The sequence below is a fragment of the Neovison vison genome, chromosome 7 (assembly GCF_020171115.1).
Source record: "Neovison vison isolate M4711 chromosome 7, ASM_NN_V1, whole genome shotgun sequence".
In the NCBI taxonomy this organism is placed as follows: Eukaryota; Metazoa; Chordata; class Mammalia; order Carnivora; family Mustelidae; genus Neogale; species Neogale vison.
Genome location: NC_058097.1, coordinates 132,148,176 through 132,170,546, shown reverse-complemented (window position 1 = coordinate 132,170,546; position 22,371 = coordinate 132,148,176). Strand labels below are relative to the sequence as shown.

Below are 22,371 nucleotides of genomic sequence, written 5' to 3'. Positions count from 1 at the left end.
CTGTGACCACCTTGTTTAAAGTGACCACCCTTCCCTCCACCTCACACACGCTCTCTCACTGTAGTATTCCCATCACCCCTTACGGCTTTATTTTTCCTTCTTTTTACCCCCTAACATACCATTTATTTTACTCTTTATTGCTTGTTAATTTCTTATTTACTCCCACTAAGTGTAATAATTTTCTCAAGAAATGTTTGACTCTTGTCCATTGCTAAAATCTCTAGCACCTAGAATAGTGCCTGATCGATTCCACACACACACGTGTTGATGGAATGGATGAATTTGTATTTCTCTTTCTGTGGCACATCGTTACCCGTATATCTATTGACATCTTGGACTTTTTCTTTAAAAATATGGGGACTTGTTTAATATGTGAAGAATACGCGACTACTTACATTTCTTGCCAATATTTTACATTTCCGTACCATTTAATTTAATTGCATATTTTTTTAAAACTTTTGTAGGACCACAACTGTTGGTTTCTGTCAGTACAGATCTTTGAGCAGCCCCCTAAGTCAGCACGGCCATAAAATTCTAGTGCAGAGCGTCAAGCCACGCACTTGTCACTAACCTTCTCGCGTCTCCCTCAGGCATCAACAGGAAGGTGGTGTATTCCCTGGCGGACTCTGCCGACGGGTTCTTCTCCATCGACAGCTCGTCGGGCATCGTCATCCTGGAGCAGCCGCTGGACCGAGAGCTGCAACCCTCCTACAATATCAGCGTCCAGGCCACCGACCAGAGCCCCGGCCAGGCTCTGTCCTCTCTTGCCACGGTCACCATCACCGTCCTGGACATTAACGACAACCCGCCTGTGTTCGAGAGGAGGGACTACCTGGTCAGCGTGCCTGAGGACACCTCCCCGGGCACCCAAGTGCTTGCTGTTTTTGCCACCAGCAAAGATATCGGCACGAATGCTGAGATTACATATCTCATCCGGTCTGGGAATGAGCAAGGGCGATTTCGAATCAACCCCAAGACAGGTGGGTACAGGGTAACCTGCTCAGAACTCTCAGCTTCAGTATATCCTGCTTCTCTTAGCCTTCTAACTGAACTCTGGGTGGACTTTTTTTCCTCCTCCTCCCTCCCTCCCACTAGAAGCACATCTTCTCGTGGCTGGGCCTGCATGCTGATGTGAGGGGTCCTTCTGGTACCTGCTTCTGGGGATGCCCACTGCCAAGTGTTAAAGCCTCTAGCTGTGGGCTCATTCAGCAAACACTTGACCTCTAGGTGGGCTCTAGTAATGTCTTGGAGGAAGGCTCGGGAGCAGCTATGTTGCTCATAGATGAGGGACAGGAAGTAGTATTTGCATACCAAGCACAAGGGCTTGTTTCTTTCCCTGTCTTTTCTGTTTTTGTTGTTTTACCTGGATCATTGTGTTTATGTGTGTGCAAGTGCTCCTAGAATCTAGGAGCGCTTGTCCCCGTCCACGCTCAGGCTTCCACTCTCTGGTCACCCATCCAAGCAGACACTGAAAAGTGGTGTGTGTGTGCACGGTGACACGCAGACCTCATCAGCTCAGCACCCTGGTCAGACGGAACCCGCCCTGTGTTGGAGTCCCGCCCCCTACTCCCAGTCAGAAGACTCCCAGGCCTCGTGCTTTGCAAACTCAGGGAAGGTGCCTCATCACCTAGGGAAAACGTGTCTAGAAAGAAATCAAGAGAACAAAATGAAGACGCTAGGGCTTTCTTTTTATTAGGGAGTTAACTATTGGGGGCACTTAGGACCATAAAGATAGTAATTCAAGAAACAAGTTTGGGTATTCCTTGAAGAGTAAATATAACTTTCCACTATGATTTATAATGTTTGTATTAATGTTTTGAAAGCACTTTCATAGATACTCTCATTTGCTTACCTATTCCCCTATAAATAATCTTAGTCAAAGCAGGCCCATTTTTCAGCTAAGAAAGGTAAGTCTCTCCCACTTTCCGTCCGTTGGACACAAGGAAAATGTACTTGTTGAGCAAGGTGGCAAAGGTGGCAAAATCCTCCTTTGAATAATTCAGTTAACATGAACAGGAAACTATCATAATTAGCAACATTTACTTAACATAGTGAATACGCCAGATTCCTATTAAATTGTTAGTTATTTCTCTCCTTTCCCGTGTGAGGAAAACAGAGCTTCGAAGAGGTTAAGTAAGTTCTCCAGCGCCCACTGGGAGTCAGTGGGGGAGCCACGATTTGAGCCCAGATCTACCTGATTCTGGAATACACGCTCTCACTCCATTAGACCCTACTCTGCTGGGTGGGGGTGGTGCAAAAAAGGGAAGGAGATACAGTCCCTGCCATCAGGTTTAGGAAATATTGATGGAAAGAATTGTTTTTGCTTTGTTTCATTTTTTGATATTGATGGAAGAATTGCATTAGCAGCTTCTCCCAGCATAATAACTCCGTTTATTATGGTCTCTACTTCAAATTAAAATGTATGGGATTTCCCTCATTTAAATACGTGTTAGACTTGGTCTGTCTAGTTGCGGTCATTGTATATGAACACCATGGGGAAATGGTTAAGTGCTGTTTAAATTTGGCACTGGACAACAAGACTGAGTACAAAACGAAGCACTAAGAGTGGTAACTGCTAAGAAAACTTAATTATGGGGGAAAAGAGGCTCTCGTTATAGGTATGACTTTGTTTCTCACCTTAAATAGAAGGGCAAGTTTAGCAGCTAGGGAAGGTGATGGTTTGGAGATGTGAATGGATGTGACTTACTGATCTTGGTCCTAATGATTGTTTTCCAGTAGGCAGAGAGGTGAATGCCCTTGAGAACAGCTCTGCAGGCAGGACTGTGACCAGTTTCCAGTTGCGGAATGCAGGATTGGGTGGGAGGGTGCAATTAGTGGGAGGGAGAGGCACTCTCAGTGCCCCTCCAAGGGGTGGCATCTCACCAGGGACTTTCACCTGTTCTACTGGCTTAATTTGAATTGCACTATGGTATGGACACCACGTCCTGTAGTTGTGGACACTAAACTCACATTTACTGTTTGACCGCTAATCTCAGGTATTTGCTTTTCTTTAGGTCACTGTACCTTGAGCTGTCTGAGCTCTTTGCCCTCTTTGTGCTGTAATAGCTTTAGATAAGCACATCATAACTTGGCACAGCACGTTAGTGGTTAATTGAATTCAGCGAAGTCTGCGGCGGGGTGGGGGGGGTCATGAAATCACAGCCCCACATCTCAGCTCATTCTCTGTCTGCCTGTGTCCAATTAAGGGATCATCAGGAAACCCTTATCAGGGAAGCTTGTTTCTGTCCCTTTTCCCCAGCGGCATAGAGGCGAATAATGCCAGACAGTTTAGGGCTGCTTGAGAGAAGTTCAGAAACTATTGTAAAAACCGTCAAAGACTTTTTTTGTCCAGTGTTGCATCTGATGGATGGCTGTGTTTTAACTGACAGCATTAATCAGACTCTGAAATGCCTTCCGCGGAGCATTAAATAAACAGATTCCTGAATATCTACAATTCCTGGCTGGAGATGATGTTATAAATATTCCCATGATTACGGAACTGCTGACCAGTGTTGTTTTTTTTTTTTCCCTAATCAAATCTAAAAACTTCCCATTTTTCTTCAAAGGGGGTATTTCTGTCTCTGAGGTCCTGGACTATGAATTATGCAAAAAGTTTTTCCTGGTGGTGGAAGCCAAAGACGGGGGCACACCAGCTCTCAGTGCGGTGGCCACCGTCAGCATCAACCTCACGGATGTGAACGACAACCCTCCCAGGTTCAGCCAGGATGTTTACAGTGCTGTCATCAGTGAAGACGCCTTGGTCGGTGACTCTGTCATTCTGGTAGGTGCCAGTGGGTGGCCCAGATGCCTGGGACTCATGATTCCAAATAGAGTGAAAAAGTGAGCAAAAGGTATCTTGGGTTCTTGTCATACTTTCTGTTTTCAGGGTCTTTTTGTCCCCAAGAACTCTAGTCAGTCACCAATCTTTCAGCTGTTCCTTCTTTCATACATTGGAAGGGTCTGATAAATTCGTTTATAGCAAGGTATAAATGACCAATAATTACTTTCTTTCTTGGAGTGTATGTTTTCCAAGAAAACAAAACAGACCATGGAATACATTTGTAATGATAGCTCTCACCAGTTTCTGACCTTAGATAATAAGTTATTACATGGCTAAGGATAAAATAAATTCACCCCCCAACCAGCACACACACACACACACACATGCACAAAGAGTAGGACAGCTTATATAGGAGCAAGATTAAGATTGATTGGCCACTCTTTTTCTTTTTTTTTTAAAGATTTTATTTATTTATTTGTTAGAGAGAGAGAGAGAGAGAGACAGAGCACAAGCACAGGCAGACAGAGTGGCAGGCTAGAGGCAGAGGGAGAAGCAGGCTCCCTGCCCAGCAAGAAGCCTGATGTAAGACTCGATCCCAGGACGCTGGGATCATGACCTGAGCTGAAGGTAGCTACTTAACCAACTGAGCCACCCAGGTGTCCCTGATTGGCCACTCTTAAAGGAACTCCTTCTGGAAGGAATTTTTTTTCTAATACCAGTAAGAGCAAGCCATGTGTTAGGAGAACATGGGTCCTTTCAGACTTACAAATTACATGTTGGAAACCATCAGTCCCACGCTTACCATCATCACCATCCCTACTGGACAAGTCCCTTCCGTCTATCCCTATCTTTGGCTCCTGCAGTACCAGTGGTGGACTTCCCAGGCCCTCTTCCCTTCCTGGCTGTGAAGAGACTACTTGCACACACAAAGAAATCCCAATATCCCCAAAATGGAGCAGCAGACAGTGGGGCAAGTGTGTTTGCCACGTGGGAAAGGGAATTCTCTTTGGCTTCCTTAACATGGAAATGCATAGATTTAGAGAATGTCTTGACTCCATGACAGAGACCATTGTTTTGCAGAATTAGAGAAAAAAAAAAAATCACCCAACTATCCCTATCAGTTAGCTTTGGCTCTACCCTTACCTGCTCAAGGCCTGAGGAAATTCATGTCTAACAAGCATCAAATGGCAGACAGACAGAAATCACTGGAAAGAAAATGGTGGCTCCAGTAATGGCACCTCACTCATTCAGCCAAGCCATCAGCTTTTCCAGTGGGGGGTGATCGTTGGCACATGAGCACAGTGCCTAAGAAGACTGTCCCAGCTATGCCCATTTGTAAGACCTGGGACCCTAAGAATAAACCTTTTCTCGGTCTCTCATGTAATGGTTTTGTTGTTGTTGTTTTGTGTTTTTTGTTTTGGTTTTTTTTTTTTTTTTTTGGGTTTTTTTTTTTTTTTTTTTGCTTATATCCCATGAAGCTAGTAGCAGAAGATGCGGATAGCCAGCCCAACGGACAGATTCGTTTTTCTATTGTGAACGGAGATCGGGACAATGAATTTGCCGTGGAGCCTGTCTTAGGACTTGTAAAGGTTAAGAAGAAATTAGACCGGGAACGGGTAAGCTAGTCTGGGCCAGCTCCCCTCACATCCACCCCTGTCCCTTCACTGGAATTCAGCACAGGCTCCCTGAGGAACATGCAGGAAGATTCTCCACGCCAGATAATGACAGTAAATAGAATGGCCTGAAGGGCAGCATAACATATTGGGGTTAAGTCCTGGAAAGCATTTTCTGCCAATAGATATGGGCAGTTTCTTATTTATGGGTGTTTTCAAGAAAGAGCAAAGGTGTGTCTTTCTGGGTGCTTTGAATTTCAGTCCTTCCTAGAGTGAGAAGGCAAGAAAATTCCTTCAGCATTGGGATCCTGTGGCCCTGGTCTCATCGGCAGCTTTAGGCCTAGGTGAGAAGTTACAAAAGGACCATCTGAAGATATTTAGGTCAGAAAGAATGATCCAGAAAACTCCTCCTCTGCCAAGGTTAAACTAAGTTTCTAAACATTGTGTGTTTTGACTAAAAATATACGCCTTCGGAGTGAAATTAAATATGGGAAAAGATGTCACTAAAAAGAAAAAGAAACTCCCTACGTGGCAGGGACCCATAACTCCTGACGGATCAGAAGAGAAATAATGTCCGGGAGACAGCTATTGTGTTTGAAACAAAGGCCGAGAGCTGCAGTTCTAATCAGGGGTGGTTTGGCCCCTCCAGGGGACCCTTGGCAATGTATGGGGACAGTTTTGGTTGTCCCAAATGGGCAGCAAGGGACATTGGCTTCTAGTGGGCCGAGACCAGGCGTGCCAGTAAATATCCTACAAAGGCACAAGTCAGGCCCCGGCAGCCGAGAATTACCTCAGGCCCACATATCAGAGTGTCGAGGTTGAGAAACCCCAATCGAGAGAACCAAGAGAGAAGGTGCCGGTTTTCAGCAGCCCGCGGCCGAGCCTGCAGCTCCCCCGAGTGTGGGCAGCAGGACGAAAAGGCTGCCCTTCCTCACTGTGGTGGGCCCTGTGTGCTCTGGCAGGTGTCCGGATACTCCCTCCTCGTCCAGGCCGTCGACAGCGGCATTCCTGCGATGTCATCCACAGCCACTGTCAACATTGACATTTCCGACGTGAACGATAACAGCCCAGTCTTCACGCCTGCTAACTATAGCGCTGTGATCCAGGTGAGCACATCTGGGCCTGACGCACTCAGCCTTCTTCCTCTGCTATGGTTTACTCATCGTTTTGTCCACTTTTTTTTTCTTTTTTCCTATCAACTCAACCTGTTACGAGCCTGGGATGAAAAGAGCCTGACTCTACCATAGCAGCTGACTGAGAACCACTGATGAGCGCTGTTGCCCGTGGCGTCCTTCCGGGGTGCGGCACTTTGCAGGCACCACCTCTCCCTACCACAGCCCAGTCAGTGAAGTGGGAGGGAGCAGCAACCCCACCCCCACTTGACAGTGAGGGAGCTGAGGGCCTAAGAGGTTCAGTAGCTCCCCCAAGATCCTGCAGCTCGTAAGTGTCAGAGTCGGGATTTGAACCCAGTCAGTCCTCTGCAGAAACCACCCTCTTTATCCCCCCACAGCAGGCTGGCTTTCCGCCACTCCATGCTGTCCCGGCAGCAGAGGGAGATTGCTCCAAACTGTCTCATCTCTCCAAGACAGATCGGGTATCAGGAAAGAGCTGCTACTCATTAAAATCAATCTTCCAGAAGCAATTTGCTTAGCACTTTCAATCCACCTGCTCCTTAAAATCACGCTGCAGGATGGAGTAGCTTCCTGCTGGTGTTCTGCTGTGGTGGGGTAGGGGGGAGCGTGGGGGTGGGGCAGAGATGCCTCTTCTTCCCATGCATTTTTTAATTCAAAAGTTGTTTCATGAGCCCGGTGCTAGGGGTAGAGCTACCCACCCCCGCCCCCACCTTTCCAGCTCCGGGAGGATCAGGGGATCCAGTCTGGGGATGCCGTGAGCAGGGAGGAGCTAGAGGCAATGGGGATTGATATGCAAGTTGTGGGGGGGCCTCAGAGAGTCCGGAGAACAAGCCAGTTGCCTCATCCTGTTTGGCCTCAGAATAGCCTCCCACGGGGTCTGCAGGCTTTGTGGGTAGAAGGTGAGATGAGAGTGAGCCGGGGCCTGAGGGACCTCTTTGGAATAACATCAAGACTGGCCCTCCACGGCCGGCTCCCCACCTCCTCCGCCAAGATGTGCAGGACGCACCCCTCTGCTTCTCGCCTCCCACTTCGTCCGCGAAATCTGATTCCTTCCCTGGTGGTATTTCGGTCTTCCTCTCCTCTCTGATGCTCTTCCCAGCAGTCCTGCTTGCTTCTCCCTCTCCCGCTTCCACCAAACTGGCCCCTGGGGTCTGCCCCCTCCTGCATTTCCCCTCCTGGAACCCCGCTCTCCTGCCAGGCTGCCTCCCACAGCGGCACCGTCCGCCGCGCACAGCCCCTGCACACTCGCCCCGAAACAAAATGGGTTCGCCTCCTCAACATTCGGGTTTATGACACCCATCGATCAGCTTGACAGACTGTTTTCACGTGCACCACGGGAAGTCAGCAGTGAAAGAAACAAGAATCTCAGCCATGAGCAGTGACCGTGGCTCACAGCAGCGCTGGGGCCTGTCTGCGCTTTCTCTCCCCCTTCCTTCTCAGATGCTAACCCCTGGGGCACCCATTCTCTCTCTCTCTCTCCCCCTCTCTCCACTGGAGGAAATGGCCTTTATAAAGTGAGCAAACAAATCAATAAATCTGCTGTTTTGTGTGGTGCTGAGTGTGTTGTCACCATGAAACAGTAAATCTACCCTGCGCTGAGGCCACGCGGTGGCGGACAGCAGGGGGATCTGGTGTCTAGTCCTTGATGACCAAAAGGCCACTTGAGAGAAGGAGCAAAATAAGAGTCTTTGAAGTCCATTTCTCTTCCTCCTTCAAAGAATGTGCCTCCCTTTTTTCCAACCCAAGATAATTCCCTTATCCCAACACATGGTTTTCATAAGACGAATTCAGCACATAGAGCCTGAGTGTGCCTGCCCCAAGCATGACTCCCGTCCACGCGGCCGTGTATCACGGTCTCCATCTCTGTGACCCAAACTTACTTAATGCTGAATCAATGTCATCAGCAGGCCTGACTAATGAAACTGACTTCAGGCCCAAAGCTGTGGTCTTGCTGAAGTCTAAACAGAGGGGGGCCAGAAAACCAATGCCTAAGCTACAGAGAAATTTAATTTGGCGTTATCGGAGTGAGGAGAACCTTCAACCCTCGGAGGAGTGACAAAGAGCCTTTGTGTTTCTATTCTGGGGCACAGGCAAGAGATGATTCTGTGAACTAATGCTTCAATGCTAACATGAGGGTTTCCAAAAATTCTGATGACTTTAAGGATTTTTGTTCTCTTCATTCTTGGCCTAGGAACCAATCCACCCCCTTTCCCTTTCCTCGAGGAACATGGCAAACCCGTGTTCTGAGGGGTGAGGCGTAAAGGCCCGTTTCCCACCTGGCATGTGCCTTTGTGTGTTTACTGGGAAGTTGCCAGGATGTCTCTTTACATTCTCCCCAGAAAGTTCGATGTTGTGACACTGTGTCACAGTGTTGGGCCTCAGCATGATCTCCTGGTGACAGGATGTGACAAAGGGCCTTCCCATTCTGAAAGGCGGATGTTTTCTTGGCCTGAGAGGGTTTATGACCAACCACAAAAGGCTGGTGGGCACCCTGTAGTCGAGAGCCATTGAGGTGAACTCAGGGCCTTTCCAACCTGTGAAGGACAAGATGGAGCCGGCGCCAGTCTGGGAGGTCCTCGTATGCATACCGGCAGCTCCTCAATGCACGGGGCAGTCGTGGGGAGGCAGCCAAGGATGCCGAACATGATGCTTACAGACGCCAGCATGTTTTCAGAAGACAAGATAATATCACAGGGAATCCCTTCTGCTGAAAGCCCTGTTTTCTAGCCGGTAATGATGGGGTTTTTTTTCAGTGTAAAGAGAGGTGTAATTTTATCTTCCTTTTTAATATCCTCTTTTATGCAGGAAAATAAGCCGGTAGGCACCAGCATCTTGCAGCTGGTGGTGACAGACAGAGACTCCTTTCACAACGGGCCTCCCTTCTCCTTCTCAATTTTGTCGGGAAACGAAGAGGAGGAGTTCGTCTTGGACCCGCATGGGATCCTACGGTCCGCCGTGGTCTTCCAGCACACGGGGTCTCCAGAGTACGTGCTGTGTGTCCAGGTACGGCTCCGTCCTCTGTCCACATCAGGCCCCCGCTCCCTCGTGCTGGTTTCTGTGCCCGTCGGATGGGTTTTCTTTGTTGAGCGAGTCAACATAATTCATTACCGTGCAGGAATGTTCCCCTTTTAATCTCAAATTCAATTTCACACCAATAAAAGCAGCTTCTTTGTGTGAAATTGAACAGGAAGGAAGGGAAACATCCGTGTTCAGAAGGGACATTCCTGTAGCCTGTGCCAGGCAGATAGTCACTGGACCGAAATCTGCATTCTCCAAGTTCCTGGCATTCTAACCGACCCTCAGAGATGACTCGCTGGTCAAGGCTTGCAGCTCTATACCCACTAGAAATTGCCACACACTCCACCTGTCAAAGCTACCTAATGTGATTGAGGCGTATCATGGCCTCTGCTTCTGAGGAGACCGTTGTTTGGTGAGTTATCCCAGGGAGACAGGAGAGACCAAGTCGGATGGCCATGGTCTCCCAACATGTCAGCTTACTCAAGATCAGTGGCCTGTGTAAAGTGAAATAGGACGAAGAGGCAAAAGTGGCCGGTATGGAAAGGGTTTGGCCAGGAGCAAGAAGTGAGTTCCCAGGATTGAAGTTTGCATATACGAAGGTTTGGGTCCCTTCCATGAAACCAAGTGATTTTTTTTTTTTTTTACTCACAGTTGCCACAGAGGGCAACCCAAAGTCATTATTAATGGCAGCAATAATAACAATAATAATTATATTTGGATGGCATTTTGTTGTGTTCATTATTTCTTAGGGTAAGTTACAGCTTACTCTGGTCCAAGAAACCTTGCAGATTAATGACTTTTGGCTCTGAGCACATCTGTGAATGCTCCAGTTGCTTTCCACTCCTCCAACAATACTATGTAAATAATTTGATATCACAGTAGAGGCACCAAGAGCAAGGAGAGACGTTTTGAGCCTTCTCACAGAAGCTAGTACGGTTCCTTGCCTACACTTTCAGACTGGTAGAGAGTAGATTCTGCATTTCAGACTTTGGGAACACCACAGAGAGCTTTCTCGTCCTTGTCCCTAAGGAGAAACTACCTCCAGGTGCTGAGTTTCTATTTTCTTGAGGTCCCTGAGTGCACCAGTTACATTTCCTTTGTCTTTGCCTCACTGTGTCCTGTCCCGCCCTGCATGCTGACTGCTGCAGGAGCCAAAGGTGAGAAATCACTTCTCTTCCTGCAATGCACGTCCTCGGCAATTTCGCCAAACGGGAGCAGGGGATGGAGGAAGGAGCAAACACGGGTAAAGGAATAAACGTCTTCTCGGTAAGTTTGATTGGTTTTCCAACGATTCCGCTCTCTCTGAGTTTCTTGCCTTTCTCCCTCCTGGCTGTTTTAGGCAAAAGATTCGGGAAAACCCCAGCAGGTCTCCCACTCCTACATCCGCGTGCGGGTCATCGAGGAAAGTATCCACAAGCCCACGGCCATTCCACTGGAGATTTACATCGTCACCATGGAGGACGACTTTCCTGGTGGGGTCATTGGGAAGATCCATGCCACGGACCAAGACATGTATGATGTGCTCACCTTTGCGCTGAAATCGGAGCAGAAGAGCTTGTTCAAAGTGAACAGTCACGACGGGAAGATCATCGCCCTGGGGGGCCTGGACAGCGGAAAGTACGTGCTGAACGTGTCTGTGAGCGACGGCCGCTTTCAGGTGCCCATCGACGTAGTCGTGCACGTGGAGCAGCTGGTGCATGAGATACTGCAGAACACCGTCACCATCCGCTTCGAGAACGCGTCCCCCGAGGACTTCGTGGGGCTGCACATGCACGGCTTCCGCCGAACCCTGCGCAACGCCGTCCTCACGCAGAAGCAGGACAGTCTGCGCATCATCAGCATCCAGCCCGTGGCGGGGACCACCCAGCTGGACATGCTCTTCGCCGTGGAGATGCACAGCAGTGAGTTCTACAAGCCGGCCTACCTGATCCAGAAGCTGTCCAACGCCCGGCGGCACCTGGAGAACGTCATGCGCATCTCGGCCATCCTGGAGAAAAACTGCTCGGGGCTGGACTGTCAGGAGCAACACTGCCAGCAGGGCTTGTCCCTGGACTCCCACGCACTCATGACCTACAGCACGGCGCGCATCAGCTTCGTGTGCCCACGTTTCTATAGAAATGTGCGCTGCACCTGTAACGGTGAGTCTGATTTGGAGGCCCCCACCTCTCGCGCCACCCCCACCCCCACCCCGGCTCCTGCACCTCTGCCGGTCTGCATAGACCCCGGTGCCCTTCACATAAGCGTGCATTCGCTCACTCAGCAAGTGTTTACTGACCACCTATGGTGAGTCAAACCACTGATGCCTGGCCAGGGGCAAGCAAGACGAGGGAATCCCCTCCTCCCGGGGAGCAAACAGCTCACTGAGCAGCACAGACCAGCAGGCTAGCAGGTGCCCGGGCACCAAGTATTGCTAAGGGAAGTACAAAATCCTGCAAGAGGACCCATCGAGGAGGAAGGTCTCCTGACAAGTTGGGAGAAAGGATAAGTAGGAAACAGACACATGGGAACGGGTAGGGGAGGAAGAACATTCCAGGCCAGGGGGCAGCTTGGATGAGGAAGGTTCAGGGCAGGAGAGAAGCCTACAGCAGGGGAGTGACAGAGATGTTCTGTTCCTGGAAGTGGGGGCATGATGACAGATGAGACCTGTGAGCAGGCCCAGGGTTCACACAAGGGCCATTAGCCAGGATGAACGTGGTAGAAATTGTTCCAAGGCAGGAGGAGCCGTGGTAGGCTGATGTGAGGTGAAGAAGTGACAGGATCAGAGCTGTCTTTCGCAAAAAGCGTGCTGGTTACAGAGGGGAATGAATTAGCTGGGCCCAGGCAAAAGGCAGGTCAACAAGTTAGGAAGCCGTGGCTGAGGGTAAGGGCAGTTCAATTTGCTTCCGAGAAAAACGGGCCACACAGAGAGGAGCACAGCCAAGGGAGAGAGTCAGCCCTCAAAGCAGAGGAAATGGAATGGCTCAAGTTTGTTGATGTAACTAGAGTCCCTGAACCTTGACCTTTCCCGGTCAGAGGCCATAGCTGTTCAGAGTCCTGTGCCCATGGTGGTCAGTGAGAAGTGCTACCCTCTGCCTCTTTTCCTCTCTGACACGTGCAGCCATAGATTCACTGCCCTCTTCTAAGAAAATTGCACCCAGAGTTTTTCTAGCCAGCATGAACTTGACCCAAAAGAACTGTGGCCAGAAGAAAGGCCATTTGTAAAACATCCCTTTAGGTAAATTGGGGACAGGCAGGGCCCCTGGCCTCTTTCCCTTTAGAAAGTTCTTGATTGCAGCTTGAAAAACAAGACCATCAGAGCACAGGTCCTGAGATCACAGCTCCTGCCAAGAGATGTTCCAACAGCCTCCCGGCAGCACAGAAGGTGCTCGCCATTCACCCCGTGGTGGTACCCGGTGAATTCTGTGTTTGCATCAGGTGGGTGCAGTGTGTCTGACCTGTTGAATATGTACATCAGCTCCAAAGTAACTCAAAACGCGCCGGCTGGAAAGGATGCGTTTCTGGCAGGTGCCACCAACATGCAGGATTTATGAGCGCCAGCTGTCCCGGGCTTTACCTAGACTTCCTTTGTAGGCAAACTGATTTATGCACCAAAGCTCTGCTGGGGACTTCCTGCAGTGATTCACGGCAGGGTTCGAAAGAGGTTCACTACAGGACGGGGCAGACGCTGCGGGAGAAACTAAACCAGCTAATTAATCCCTGTGCTCTGAGAACTCGTTTCAGCCAGTAGAAGTGTGTGGTGGCAGCCGTGTGCGAGGCACTAAAGCTTCAACGTGGAAAAGACCCGACCCTGCCCTTAGGAGCTGGCCACTGGGAGGTCAGCTTGCAAGTACTAATTTGCAATAATAAGGTTAAAATACATGCAAGGAGTAGAAAGGACGGGATCCCTGCTCTCGCCGGAGGGAAGCTCTCTGTGACATTTCTATACCACGGACGGTCTGCGTCCTGGGTCTTGAGGGATGGGTATGAGTTCATCAGGAAGAGTCAGAGGAGGCCCAAATGGGCAGAATTCCTTGAAAGAAGGAACTCAGAAGGGTGATTTTTTTTGTTGGAGAGAGGGAGGTTTTTCATGAGACGCTAATATTTTTTTTTAAGATTTTATTTATTTATTTGACAGACAGACACTACAAGTAGGCAGAGAGAGAGGAGGAAGCAGGCTCTCTGAGGAGCAGAGAGCCCGATGTGGGGCTCGATCCCAGGACCCTGAGATCATGACCTGAGCTGAAGGCAGAGGCTTTAACCCACTGAGCCACCCAGGCGCCCCCTAATATTTTTTTTAAGATTTTATTTATTTATTTATTTAGCACAGAGAGAGAGAAAGATGAAGAAAGAACATAAGCAGGGGCAGAGGGAGGCAGAGGGAGAAACAGGCTTCCCTGCAGAGCAAGGAGCCCGATGCGGGGCTAAATCCCAGGACCCTGGGATCATGACCTGAGCCGAAGGCAGATGCGTAACCCAGGAGCCCTGAGACACTAATGTTTATAATGCAGCTAGTTTCATAGTGGGGTCCCCGCCCAGGACTTCTATTCTGTGGTCCCCATACACCTTTCTACTCCCAGTAAATCCAGAAGGCTGGAAGCTTAATTTATTTATTTTAATTTATTTATTTGAGAGAGAGAGCACAAACAGAGGGAGCAGCAGACTTGATCCCAGGACCCTGAGATGATGACCTGAGCCAAAGGCAGAGGCTTACCCGACTGAGCCACCCAGGTCCCCATTCCAGAAGCTTTTGTGGTTCAACCCCCAAGCATCCCACGAAGAGGCCTTCTTGGTTTGAAAAGAGCATTTCCTCAAAGAAGGCTGTACATGTAGATTCGGACTCATCTTGGGGTCTCTTCTCACCTCCAAGTCACTCTTGTAATTAAGCTGTAAAGTTAAATACTGGATTTTCATAGTAAAAAGACATTGAAAGGTCACCTCGCCCAGACCCATCTTCCGCAGGTGATGTATGAGCCTCTCTGTTTGATGGAATGTGGTCGCTCCATGCCCTGCCCAAGGCTGTGTGGCTGGTGGGGTGGCAGGTGGATTCAATTGTCTCTTCTTGGGCCCCTCTTTTATTACCTGCATCTTAAGAACAGGGGCTCTTCCCTTCCCTGTGTGAATCACGTGCCCAGTGCTGTATGCTTTGTAGAATACTCAGATGGCCCCGTTTTCCCTGGCAGACCACTGACCAGCATGGGTCTGAACAGAAATACCTACCGCCAGGCCCACACTCCAACATAACAGAGGGTCTCAGGTGCAGACCAGGAGTCTATATACATAGCCCTGGGTGATTCTAACGCTGGTAGTCAGGAAAGCAAACGTGGGGAAATCCCATAGCAAGATAAAATAGGAAAGATTTTCTGCAAGTTCAGGGACAAACTCTTAGGAACAGAAATAGCTCTCACTTCTTCTCAGGTGTCCTCTGATAGAAATACAGTGAGGAACTGTTAAGGAAACACTAGGCATTTTAGACATTTTCTCGTTTATTGGATAGGGAAGTAATTGAATTCAGTGAATTTCTCCCCCCTTAAAACACACAGACACACACGCACACATGTGTGCACACATATGCACAACTAGTATTCACTGCTCCTTGGTTTACCCTGGGAGCTTGGCAGATACAGTAAATGGACTTTTCCACCACTTGGTGGAATAATTACAACGGTAAGGAGAGGTAGCTGCCTGTTTTGGTCTGTGTCGCAGTATTTATAGAGATCTGGCCTCAATATACCCCTCCCCACTTCCACCTCCTCTTTCTCTCCTGCACAGTTTTTTAGGTCCAATTAACAAAATTAGCATCATGAACCAAAATGCTGAGTGGCTTTGACTAAATGGAAGCAGACTTGAATTTTAGTGCCAAATCAGCTCATTAAATTCCAGCCACCATCAAGCGTCATGTTTGAACTGAACTTCAAGAGACACAGAGTTCTGATGTCACTAGATGACGCCTGGTGAACTTTACAAGTTCAGTGAACATCAGCACTTCAGGAAGAAAGCCCGAAGGGAACGATGGGTGCCCTGTGGGCTGTCCCTGATGCCCTGCCCCCTTGCTGTCCCATAGGGCTGTGCCAGTTGTTCATTTTTTTAAAAATGTCAATGACTTTTCAGAAGTTCAATATAGGCATGCCTGGGTGGTTCAGTTGGTTAAGCGCCTGCCTTCAGCTCAGGGCATGATCCCCAGGGTCCTGGGATCGAGTCCCACATTGGGCTCCTTGCTCAGTGGGGAGCCTGCTTCTCCCTCTGGCTTCGCCTACTTGTGGTCTCTGGCTCTTTCTCTCTGACAAATAAATATATAAATTCTTTAAAAAGAAAAAAACAGAAGTCTGAATAAAAATCTGTCAAAAAGGAGACAGTTGTCCAGGAGAATGGACTCCCTAGGAGACCACTGGAGCTTAAGACCAGGGTGTTGATGGCGGTGACAGCCAGAGCTCTGAACAAGGTAAAGGGAGCACTGGCCATGGGGGAAGCATGGCGGTGGCCAGGCTGAGTGTGAGCAGCAGCAGTCCTGTTCTCAACCGTGGCCTGTGGCGCTGTCACGAGAGACTGTTCAGGGAGGGGAGAGCCACACTGGAGCACATCACTGAGTGTGATGCCCACTGAGCTAGATCTGAAAGGATGCCTAGAATCACACATGTGCTCCAGGCCGAGAAGCATGTGAGAGCCAAGGCCTGGAGGGGAGAAGCAACAACAAGTGTAACAACTAACATTTATTGAGTGGTGACCAGGGACTGTGCTGTTTTTCCAACATACATCATGGCATTTAACCTTCCTAATAACCGTAAAGGCAGAGTATCATTCACCTTCCTCAAAAGTTAAGGAGATAAAGACTTGGGAAGATCAGTGGACTTGCTTAAATTCACAGAGCTACGCCAATGGCTGCACCATGATTCATAGCGGGCAGCCTCAAACATGGCTCCCTACTACTTCTGCAACCATTTGAAAGGACCTTCAAGGCTTCCAATCCAACCTCTCTCCCACGACAGACATCCCGTTAACTACGTTCCTGACAGGGCAATTCAGCCAGCCTCACAACCTCGCAATATAGACCCGAGATGATCTTCTCTCTCCTAGTACACCCAAATCCACCTTCTTCTCATGTTACCCAGCTCCATCCATTAGAACCATCCAGAACCTGACCTGTCTAACTCCTCCTGTACAAGCTGCCCTCCAGATATTAAAGGGCAGTGGTTGTGACGCCTTGAATCCTCTTTTCCTAGGCAAACTGCAGAAGTTCCCTTGCTCCTTGGCTGCAAACAGAAGCTAGAAACAGTTGTAGGTGGTGGTGTTAGGGCAGAGAAGAGGGACAAAGGAGAGGGTCCTCGGTCCTACTGGAGGAGTCCACGAAAGGCATTAGTAGCAGTGAAGCGTGTCCTACTGGGTCTTTGCCAGACAGGGGATGCAGTGAAGAGAAGGGCCCAGAGATTTGGGGCATCCTTTCATTTGCTCATTCACTCAGCAGTGACATGAAGACTTTACCAGGCCCTGGGCAGGATGCTGGAGGAATAGGGGTAAGTGAGGCTATTGTGGTTCCTGTCCTCAAGAAGCATGAACCGACATCATGCCCTGGACACATGGCAAGGATGGTTAGGAGTCAGGGTAGTCCAGTACAGGGGGACAGTCACATGGAGTCTGTGATAGGCAATCACAGTAATGAACTTTTTGAGTGAAATCAGTCAAGAAAGAGAGAGTCAATTATCATATGGTTTCACTCATTTGTGGAGCATAACCAATAGCATGGAGGACAAGGGGCGTTAGAGAGTAGTAGGGAATTTGGGTAAATTGGAAGGGGAGGTGAACCATGAGAGACTATGGACTCTGAAAAACAGTCTGAGGGGTTTGAAGTGGCGGGGGGGTGGGAGGTTGGGGTACCAGGTGGTGGGTATTATAGAGGGCACGGCTTGCATGGAGCACTGGGTGTGGTGAAAAAATAATGAATACTGTTTTTCTGAAAATAAATAAATTGGGGGAAAAAAAAAAGATTTTATTTATTTGAGGAGAGAGAGAGAGCCTGACAGGAAGAGGGATCATGAGCAAGGGGAAGGGGTAGTGGGGAAAAAAAGACTCCCCACTCAGGGAACCTGATGCAGGACTCAATCCCAGAACCCTGGGATCATGACTCAAGCCTAAGGCAGACGCTTAACCGATGGAGCCATCCAGGGGCTCCTTAATGCACTTCTAATAAGCACCATAAAATAAAATGATGAAGAGTTCTGTGAGGCAGTATGACATGTTAAACTTAGCCTTGGTGAGTTTTTAAAAAGCAGAGAAAAATCTGAGATCGGGTTTGCCTTGGGCTGGGGTTCGTTAAGGCTAGCGCTCAGAGAAGAAAGCCAACAGTCCCCAACCCAGTGGTTTCAAATAACCTTCAGTGTAGTTTTTGAATCTTAACCTGCAAACCAGGACATTTCCATTTTACATTCATAACAGCTATGTCTCTGCAGTTCCCTCATCTCCAACACACACAAGTCCCCAAATGCCAGGAGAGGGTTAGAGGTGTCTACACTGGTGATGACACCAGCTTCCCAGAGTGTGGATCTTCCCTTATATATTCCACCCACACACAACTGCCCCGGAGAGGATGTCTTAAAATGAAATTTAAGCGAAATCATCTGGAAAATACAGCTGAGCCAAGCAAACACCATTCCAGATGATTCTGTGCTTGTGGGAGAACCCTAAGAGACCACTTCAAACCCGAGACCTCTGGAGAATATGTTTTAAAACCTCATGCAGGCCAAGAATTAGGAGGAGAGCTTACTAATTTGTGCAGTATTTGCTAAGACATGGCACCTTGGCCAAGTGTGTGAATTCAGGGCGTAGGATATTTACCCTTAGGTTTTGGAACCTAAGTATAATGAGGCAGAAAACGTACATCAAGGGGTTGAATTAGCTCAAAGTGTTGGCGACAATAATGACTGCTGGATATTGATGTATTTGCTCAAGGCATAGACTTTATCCTGGGGGCTGTGAGAATTCTGGGGAGACAAGGGGAAGAGCCATAAATATGGCAGCAAGAACCTCCAAAACCCCCAGAGAATCATGATTCTCTGGGCAGTTTCCAAAGCTCTGAAGCTTCTGCTCCAGGGAATTAAACGTTGTCAGCTCTGTGAAAAGTGACCTAAATTTCCACCTGAGCAATGCTTTAGAATGTGGAAACCTTCTTTTGGACAGTAGCCACATCCTCTGCACCTTTCTCTTGTCCAAGGCTGCATACAAGGCCACCTCTGCCTTAGACAAGGTGGCCAAGGGTCTGACCCCCCATAGTGGCCTGGGACGCTGACTAAAAATGCTCCAGGCCTTAGCTTGTACCTCCCAGGCACACAGTATTTCATATCATCTATCAATTTACAAATCATGAATTTGACCCAAAAAAGACAGCAAGAGAAAGATGACATCTGAGTTCAGGTTTCTGCCATGGGGCTGAATCCAACTAGCATCTCCAGTTTTGAGACCTTGTACTAATTTGTTTCTACTTTCAGTTTTTCCCTTTAAAAAAATTGCCTTCGTGGGATTCCTGGGTGGTTCAGTCAGTTAAGCGTCTGCCTTCAGCTCAAGTCATGATCCCAGGATCCTGGGATCGAGGCCTGCATCAGGCTCCCTGCTCAGCGAGGAGCCTGCTTCTCCCTCTGCGTCTGCTGTTCCCCCTGCTTGTGTCGGCAGTATCTCTGTCTCTCCTACACACATACATACACCCACGCACGCACACACACACACACACACACACATAAATAATAAATAAAGTCTAAAAAGTAGAATAAAAATTGCCTTCACATACACACACATTATACACCCATTTAACCCTCACAACTCCATCAACAATTATTAGCTTCGTTTTTCAGAAAAGGGGATCGAGACTCTCAGAAGTCAAGTGACCTGTTCAGAGCCACACAGTGAATGAATAAGTGGCATAATTGGTCAGAGCCAAGATCCAGCCCACTACTTGCACTGCAGATCCTGTCCTGTTAAACTGCGCTGGCTTCTTGAGGGGACCTGGGCATGGGGAGCAGAGAGTTCTCTGCCTGCTGCGTGTTCTCAGAGCGGCGAAACATCCCATCCTTCTGTACTGCTGCAGCAAACCGGCATCAGTTGGTTTGATCAAGCGGCCCCCTTCTCCCTTCACACTCGCTCTGGCTCCAAACTGAGTGATGCCTGGAGATGCAGAATGTGTAGGTCTAGAGAGTTCCCCTTCCCCAGCTGTCACTGATCACAGTGCAAGTTAATTAAACCTGGTTTATTTAATGATAGTTAATAAGATAAACTTCCTCCCAGAGGCCAATGGGACCTGACCCTACTGTCTCGTAACTATTACTATAGTAAGGCACCGAGTGCTACCAGAAAGAGGGTCTTTCAGACTCACAATAGTGTCTATACTTCCATGAGAGGGGAATGGAATAAACATGGGATTTCTAAAAACAAGTTCATCCATCAGCATCCATGTAAAGCATACTGGGTTCCTTGTTGCTGGAGAAGGTAGGGCTTTGGCTGAAGAGAGGCTTATTATCCCCAGGAAAGTGTCCCCAGGACCCAAATATCTGGATATACCTGAAGTCGAGGGACATATGACAGTGTTCAGCATTGGTATACAAAGGTCAAGTCCCTCTGACAACGTACATGTCAGAAAGGACCTAATGCCTTATCCTAACTGATAGGGAAGGAAGAACTACAATATTGTACATGGGGGTTATTCAGTTGGGGAGAACTGTTTTTTTGTAGCCAGAAGTCTCTATTCGGAATAGGCCTTCTTTTGCACACGTGCTCACATCTGTCCCCAGCTAAGGAGGACATTACGTTTTACACCAACCTCCAGACTTCTAATCTGCCTTCCTGCTCTTTTGAGCCACAGGAGAGCAAACCAACTGTGAGCAGAGTGAGCTGACAGCAGCCGCTGGAGTCCGAATGTTTACGACTGCTCCCGGCCCGGGCTGGGACTTGGCAGGGGGGAGGCCCCGGAGGATTTTTAATGCATCAAGAGATAGTTCACTTTGCCAAGAACTGTCCCCTTTGCCTTAAAAAGCCTATTAAAAAAAAAAAAAAGAAAGAAAGAAAGAAAAAGAGCCTATTGAAGTCAATGGCTGCTAGAATGAATAGATATATACTTACTATGTATCTAATATGGATATTAATGTTATTACTTTTTAAATGCACATATTATAATACTTTAATGTAATTTTTTTTACATATCCTCCAGCTAGAGTTTTTATAATGGGCATTGAATCTTACATAATCCATTAATTTAGTGGATGTAATTATATGGGTTCCACGGTTATAACACGAGAGAAAAGAAAAAGCTGTGAGTTTGAACCCCAGCTGCTGGTCTGAGTGGCTTTGGCTTTACCCCAAGATAAGAGAAATGGTGACAGAGTAAGAAGCCTGTGCCAGCCACCAGGGCAGGGCTGATGGTAAGAGAAGAGGCAAAAAAAAAAAAAAAAAAAAATGTGGATAAAGGGAGAAGTACTCAAATCCTGTTTTAATATGAAATATTTTGTTTAGTTTTTATTATATATGCTTATAGCTGTTTGTTTGTTTGTTTGTTTGTTTGTTTTAATCTCACCATAATTCCTGCAGAAGAAAATAGCTTTCCTGTCATGAGTCTGAAATCATCTAGCCCTCTCTTCCCCCTCTGAAATAATGGCTTTTAAATAGGATTTTTAATACTGCACGGTTTCTTAGAAGTGGAGACTTGCACTAGAGCAGAAATGGGGTCTAGGCTTCTGTGTCTCAGAAACGTAGAAATGTAGAGAAAGCTATCTGTCGGTGGGCAAAAGTAGGACATGGAAAAAGTCATGTCCATGGAATGGGAAGAAATGGACTTCTTAACTACGTAAATTACTGTTTCTGTGTCCAACTGGAAGGCGAGGCCCAGGTAATTCAGAATTACATCTATTGGATGAGATCCATTTTGTTATTCATTTATGCACATGGCCTCCTCCATGTGGCCAAGGTTAGCATTGGGCTGAGGTAGCATCTCTGAGCATATACTACCAAGTCCACATTTAGGAGCAACCTGGAAGTGCCAAAGGCCACCCAAAACTGAAATGAAGCCATGTATGGGGACAGCAAAGAGTCAGCTGGCAGAGTTATGAACTCTTCGTGAATGAGCATTAACACACGCAAGCAGTCAAGCCACGGGCTACGGCTGGCTCATTCCCATGGAACACAGCCCCTTTTTCCTCAAAGGACCTCATTCTTCAAGCCTGAAGTTTAAAACACTCCCTTCTTTGGTGAGGACCTCTGACATTCTCCCAGGAAACACAGTTGTCCCTTCTCTGGTTGCATTCCCAGACTTCTATCAAGGCAGTTACCTCATTGCATTGTCTTCATGTGTTTGCTGGTTGTTTCCTGGAGGGAGGAAGAGATGGCATGGTTTCCTTTCATCTTTGTATGTCCAGGCTTCACGCACCTGGGTGGTTCAGTTGGGTAAGTGTTGGCCTTCAGCTCAGGTCATGTTCTCAGGACCCTGGGATCGAGCCCCGTGGCAGGGGCTCTCTCTCTCTCTTTCTCTTTCTTCCAAAGAAAGAAATATATAATCTACATGTCCAGGCTTCTCACTTCTTTGGCCCTAAAAAAATTATTTGCTGAATGAATGCACCAAAAATCATTTTAAAACTGGTTATCCAAAGCCCTTTGAAGCAGATCATAAGGTGGTAGAACAGCTGTTTGAAGCTGCATAAATATTGATAAATACATGGCAGGAGTAAAGATTTCTTGGGACGAAAATAGGAAGATGTATTTTGGGGTACTTATGTCTTTTAGAACCATTTGTAGAGATCATTCCAAATTTTCAGTTGCAAATCCCTTCATCTTCTAAGACTTTGTAAGCTGGATCATTGCCAGGAGGATCTTTTATGGC

The 22,371-nt window shown here is 47.9% G+C and overlaps 1 protein-coding gene across 3 annotated transcripts in view; it reads left to right on the top strand.

Moving 5' to 3' along the window:
- The window catches only part of FAT3 (FAT atypical cadherin 3), a 641,086-nt gene that overhangs the window by 582,872 nt on the left and 35,843 nt on the right, over nucleotides 1-22,371 (top strand). For all 3 annotated transcript variants that reach the window (XM_044258324.1, XM_044258326.1, XM_044258325.1), the window contains 6 exons: nucleotides 591-980; nucleotides 3,567-3,781; nucleotides 5,260-5,397; nucleotides 6,357-6,500; nucleotides 9,333-9,530; nucleotides 10,885-11,683. In XM_044258324.1, the coding sequence (XP_044114259.1) occupies nucleotides 591-980; nucleotides 3,567-3,781; nucleotides 5,260-5,397; nucleotides 6,357-6,500; nucleotides 9,333-9,530; nucleotides 10,885-11,683 (1,884 nt within the window). The remainder of the gene's footprint in view (nucleotides 1-590; nucleotides 981-3,566; nucleotides 3,782-5,259; nucleotides 5,398-6,356; nucleotides 6,501-9,332; nucleotides 9,531-10,884; nucleotides 11,684-22,371) is intronic.